This window comes from Scyliorhinus canicula, chromosome 29 (assembly GCF_902713615.1).
Source record: "Scyliorhinus canicula chromosome 29, sScyCan1.1, whole genome shotgun sequence".
Lineage (NCBI taxonomy): Eukaryota > Metazoa > Chordata > Chondrichthyes > Carcharhiniformes > Scyliorhinidae > Scyliorhinus > Scyliorhinus canicula.
In genome coordinates this window covers 14,773,159-14,777,039 of record NC_052174.1, presented here as the reverse complement: position 1 = coordinate 14,777,039, position 3,881 = coordinate 14,773,159, and the positions used below count along the sequence as shown (strand labels likewise).

At 56.4% G+C, this 3,881-nt stretch overlaps 1 protein-coding gene across 1 annotated transcript; it reads left to right on the top strand.

Moving 5' to 3' along the window:
* The first annotated feature begins 600 nt into the window (after positions 1 to 600).
* Positions 601 to 3,595, top strand: LOC119958333 (translation initiation factor IF-2-like). Its single transcript, XM_038786774.1, has 3 exons — positions 601 to 623; positions 1,414 to 1,556; positions 2,565 to 3,595. The coding sequence occupies exons 1-3, from the start codon at positions 601 to 603 to the stop codon at positions 3,476 to 3,478; spliced, it is 1,080 nt and encodes a 359-aa protein (XP_038642702.1). The 3' UTR covers positions 3,479 to 3,595.
* The last annotated feature ends 286 nt before the right edge of the window (positions 3,596 to 3,881 follow it).

The window sequence follows — 3,881 nt, the reverse complement described above, 5'->3', positions numbered from 1 at the left end:
AGTGTTAGGTGGGGTTACTGGGTTATAGGGTTAGGGTGGGGTATGGGCTTGGGTAGGGTGCTCTTTCCAAGAGCCGGTGCAGACCGATGGGCCGAATAGCCTCCTCTGCACTGTAAATTCTATGAAAAATGTGCAGGGCAGGTGGATTGGCCACGCTAAATTGCCCTTAATTTTTACAAAGTAAATAAAATCTGTCCAGCTCGTCTTGGGGCTGGATTTGTGTCTGATAATCAATCCTGTGAAGGTCCTTGGTGCTATATAAATGCAGGTTGCCACCACTCAAACTAGGTGCCTGTTATGTGCCACCATTCTTTAATTTACTGAGGTACCTATCTCCTTCAGTTATTATTGGACCGAGGATGCATTTAGGACAGTGGTTAGCACTGTTGCTTCACAGCGCCAGGGACCCGGGTTCGATTCCGGGCTTGTGTCAATGTCGGTGCGGAGTCTGCACGTTCCTCCCGTGTCTGCGTGGGTTTCCTCCGGGTGCTCCGGTTTTCCCGCAAGTCCAAAAACGTGCAGGTAGGTGAATTGGCCGCACTAAAATTGCCCCTTGGTGTCCAAAAGGTTAGATCGGATCACGGGGATAGTACTTGCTAGATGAGGAAGTACTTGCCCTCAAGGTGAAATCTTCAGATCCCATCAGCTCTCTGCACGGGACGATTTCTCCTCACTTCCCACCTCGGACCTTTCGCCAAGGTTTTGAACGTACGGTTATTGCCAAAGGGAGTGATTTTTCTCTGGCTACTCTCAGAATATCTCGTTACCCTTGGGAACCTCCTTCAGGCCACCCTGCTCCGAGGGCAACGGTTCGATTTTCCCAACCCCGCCTCGCAACCGAATCCCTCAAATCTGGATAAAATTCCACGGTAATGTTTCCGAGGCCTTGACTCGTTCCTGAAGTGTGGGCGGAATCTTACGGCTTTGCTGCTGTTGACGGGTTTCCCGTTGCTCTGACCTCTGCCGTAGGGGAACCCACGGCGGGGGGTGGGGGGGTATTGCCTTGGCAGGACCCAGACCATCCCGCCGGCTCACGGCTGGAGAATTCCAGCCCGGCCTAGAATTGACCACAATAGCCGGGCCGAGGCCAAACTGTTAAGGAATGGGTTAAGGTACGTTCCAATTGCATGCTAAATTGATGTTAAGTATCCAATAATTGACGCGGATAGGTAAAGAGGTTGCTGGTGGCACTCGTGGTGCGGTGATAGAGTTTTGTAAAGAGTGGGTTCAAGGAAAGTAATGGCGTCTTGGGAAAGGAGCAGAGCTCTTGACTCTTTGCTGCATCTAGATGCTAACACTGACCAGTGATGTCAATTAAAATGTTGGAGTACATTCCAATTCTGCCGCTCCTTTCGGTTCGTGCCGGCGATAGGTAATTCCTAACTTTGCTGTTTTCAAAAATATTGTTTTCAGCCCGTTCCGTTCCAAGCTGCTGAGCCTCCTGTCCAGAAGGCAGTACAACATTGAAGTGGCTGTGAATTTCACCCAGACGAGAGCTCCGCCGCGATGCGTCAGGCAGACAACCGTCTCTTCCTTCTTCCTCCCCAAGCCCAAAGGTACCCGTCACCTTCCTCCGCTCCAAGTCGCGCCGTGCGCGCCCGCAGCGGGGATAACGCATCGACTCGTGAATCCTTGCTCTGCGCGCCAGTGTGAGAGGGGAGGGATTGCTGGTCAAGTATGTAATGGAAGAAATTGGAGCTTCCTGTCACAGCTCCAGGCTACGGCAGGCCACGGTGACTGCCCCCCTTGGGTGGCCGGTCGGCTCAGCCACCGCAGGCCATCAGACATAGGAGCAGAATTAGGCCATTCGGCCGTTGAGTCTGCTCCGCCATTCAATCATGGCTGATATTTTTCTCATCCCCATTCTCCTGCCTTTCCCCATAACCCCTGACCCCTCATTAATCAAGAACCGATCTATCTCTGTCTTAAAGACACTCAGTGATTTGACCTCCACAGCCTCCACGGGGAGTGGGGAGAATGTGGGACTCGCTCCCGCGGGGAGTGGGGAGAATGTGGGACTCGCTCCCGCGGGGAGTGGGGAGAATGTGGGACTCGCTCCCGCGGGGAGTGGGGAGAATGTGGGACTCATCCCACGGGGAGTGGGGTGAATGTGGGACTGGCTCCCACGGGGAGTGGGGAGAATGGGGACTCCCTCCCACGGTAGTGGGGAGAATGTGGGACTGGCTCCCACAGGGAGTGGGGGAGAATGTGGGACTCACTCCCACGGGGAGTGGGGAGAATGTGGGACTCGCTCCCACGGGGAGGGGGGGAGAATGTGGGACTCGCTCCCACGGGGATTGATCGAGGTGAATAGTGTCCAGACAATTGCGGAGGAAGCTGGATAAACACTTGAGGAAGGGACGAATAAATGGGGATGCTGATGGGGTGAGATGGGGGGGGGGGGGCAGGAGGTTGGTGTGGAGCAGAATCACCAGCACGGAGCCGATGGGCCGAGTGGCCTGTTTCTGCGGAACTGTGTAAATACATGCTGATCAGACGGTGAAGAGTAATAATGAAAATAACAATGAAAACCCCAGTTTCTCTTTCCCATTTATTCTCCGCAGGTAAAACAGAGAAACTGCCAAATACGTCAACCCAGGTCGTGGCCTCACCAGATTCTGGCCAAAGTGCCATCGGCAGGGAACCGCCTGCAAGCCAGACTGAGCTGGTCACTGACGGTGATATCCGCAGAGACAGTGGCTGCCCCGCTCTGGGCAGTGAGGGCAAAGCACCCGCGCCCAGTGCCGCCCCGAGTCTGCCGCCTGCTCCAGATTCGCCAGCGAGCCGAGTCATCTCGCACAGGGAGGCGGCCAGACCACCGGCCGGGGGATGCACGTCGGACGGGGGCAGCCCGGCTGCAAAAGGGCAGCCCGGTGGCCGGCCTCCGGCCCAGTCAGCGATCCTGCGGGCGCAGCCTTCCGGAGCATCCGCCCCTCTCCCCTCCACCTCCCAACGAACCGTCAACCGGGAAAGGGGGCGGCCGAGATGCCGGGAGGTGCCCCATTCGCCCAAGAAGCTGAACCCGGGCCGGGGCCAGGATCGTCTTCCCGGGGACAAGGAAAACGTCTTTGGGCGGCGGACCAACCCGAATCCGGCGCCTTCGAAAAGACCGCTGGGGTCACAGGGAACCGACCCGCCCCTGCACTGTCGGAATGCACCCCGCGGTGCTGAATCTCCGCCTTCTAACCAGCCAAACACACCGCGCAGCCACCAGAACACGCTGTCACTTTTATTCAGCCAGGATTCACAGGGGAACCGGGTTATCTCCCACCGATATCCAGGCAGCCGGTGTGCGGCGGGCTTTCCCGGAGACCGGAACCTTCAGTCGGAACACTGCAATGGTGCCATCAGCCGGGGCAACGGCTCCCCTGAATCGGACCTTGTGGTAGCGTCCGAATGCCAGGCCGCTGCCTCTCCGCCCCCAGGTTTACTGTTCACACAAGATTCCGAAGGCAATGTGGTGATCCGGCACGTTTAAAGATCAATTGAACCCCACGCCCGCCTTTGTTCCGCTCCTACGTTCTTTCCCGCCCGCGCCCTGGGCTCGTTTAAACTCACGACAAAAGGAATAAAGATTTTTCTCACCCAACAAAAACTTTGTTTCTCGCGGTGAATTGCGCCGAAATTCAACAAAACAGCAGCCGGGTGTTTTACTACCCGCCCCACCCCTTTCACAGATGCTCCAGCTTTAAACTGGGGGTTCTAACCCGACCAGATAACAGGGTGCAGAAACGCAGGGTCCCCCTGCTTAACTCGACTTACCTCCCTCTCGGGAGACTCGGGCACCCGTCAGTTGGGCTGGAAATGCCAGTGTCAGTCCTGAGGGAGTGCTCTACAGTCGGGGCACACCTTTTTACTAGTCAGTTGTTAAGCCGAGGCCC

Bases quoted from the DNA above. Each gene is read 5' to 3' on its own strand.
- LOC119958333 (XM_038786774.1), top strand. From the start codon at position 601: ATGAGGAAGTACTTGCCCTCAAG. The intron at 624-1,413 runs GTGAAATCTTCA...TATTGTTTTCAG, and splicing joins AGGAAGTACTTGCCCTCAAG to CCCGTTCCGTTCCAAGCTGC. The intron at 1,557-2,564 runs GTACCCGTCACC...TATTCTCCGCAG, and splicing joins CTTCCTCCCCAAGCCCAAAG to GTAAAACAGAGAAACTGCCA.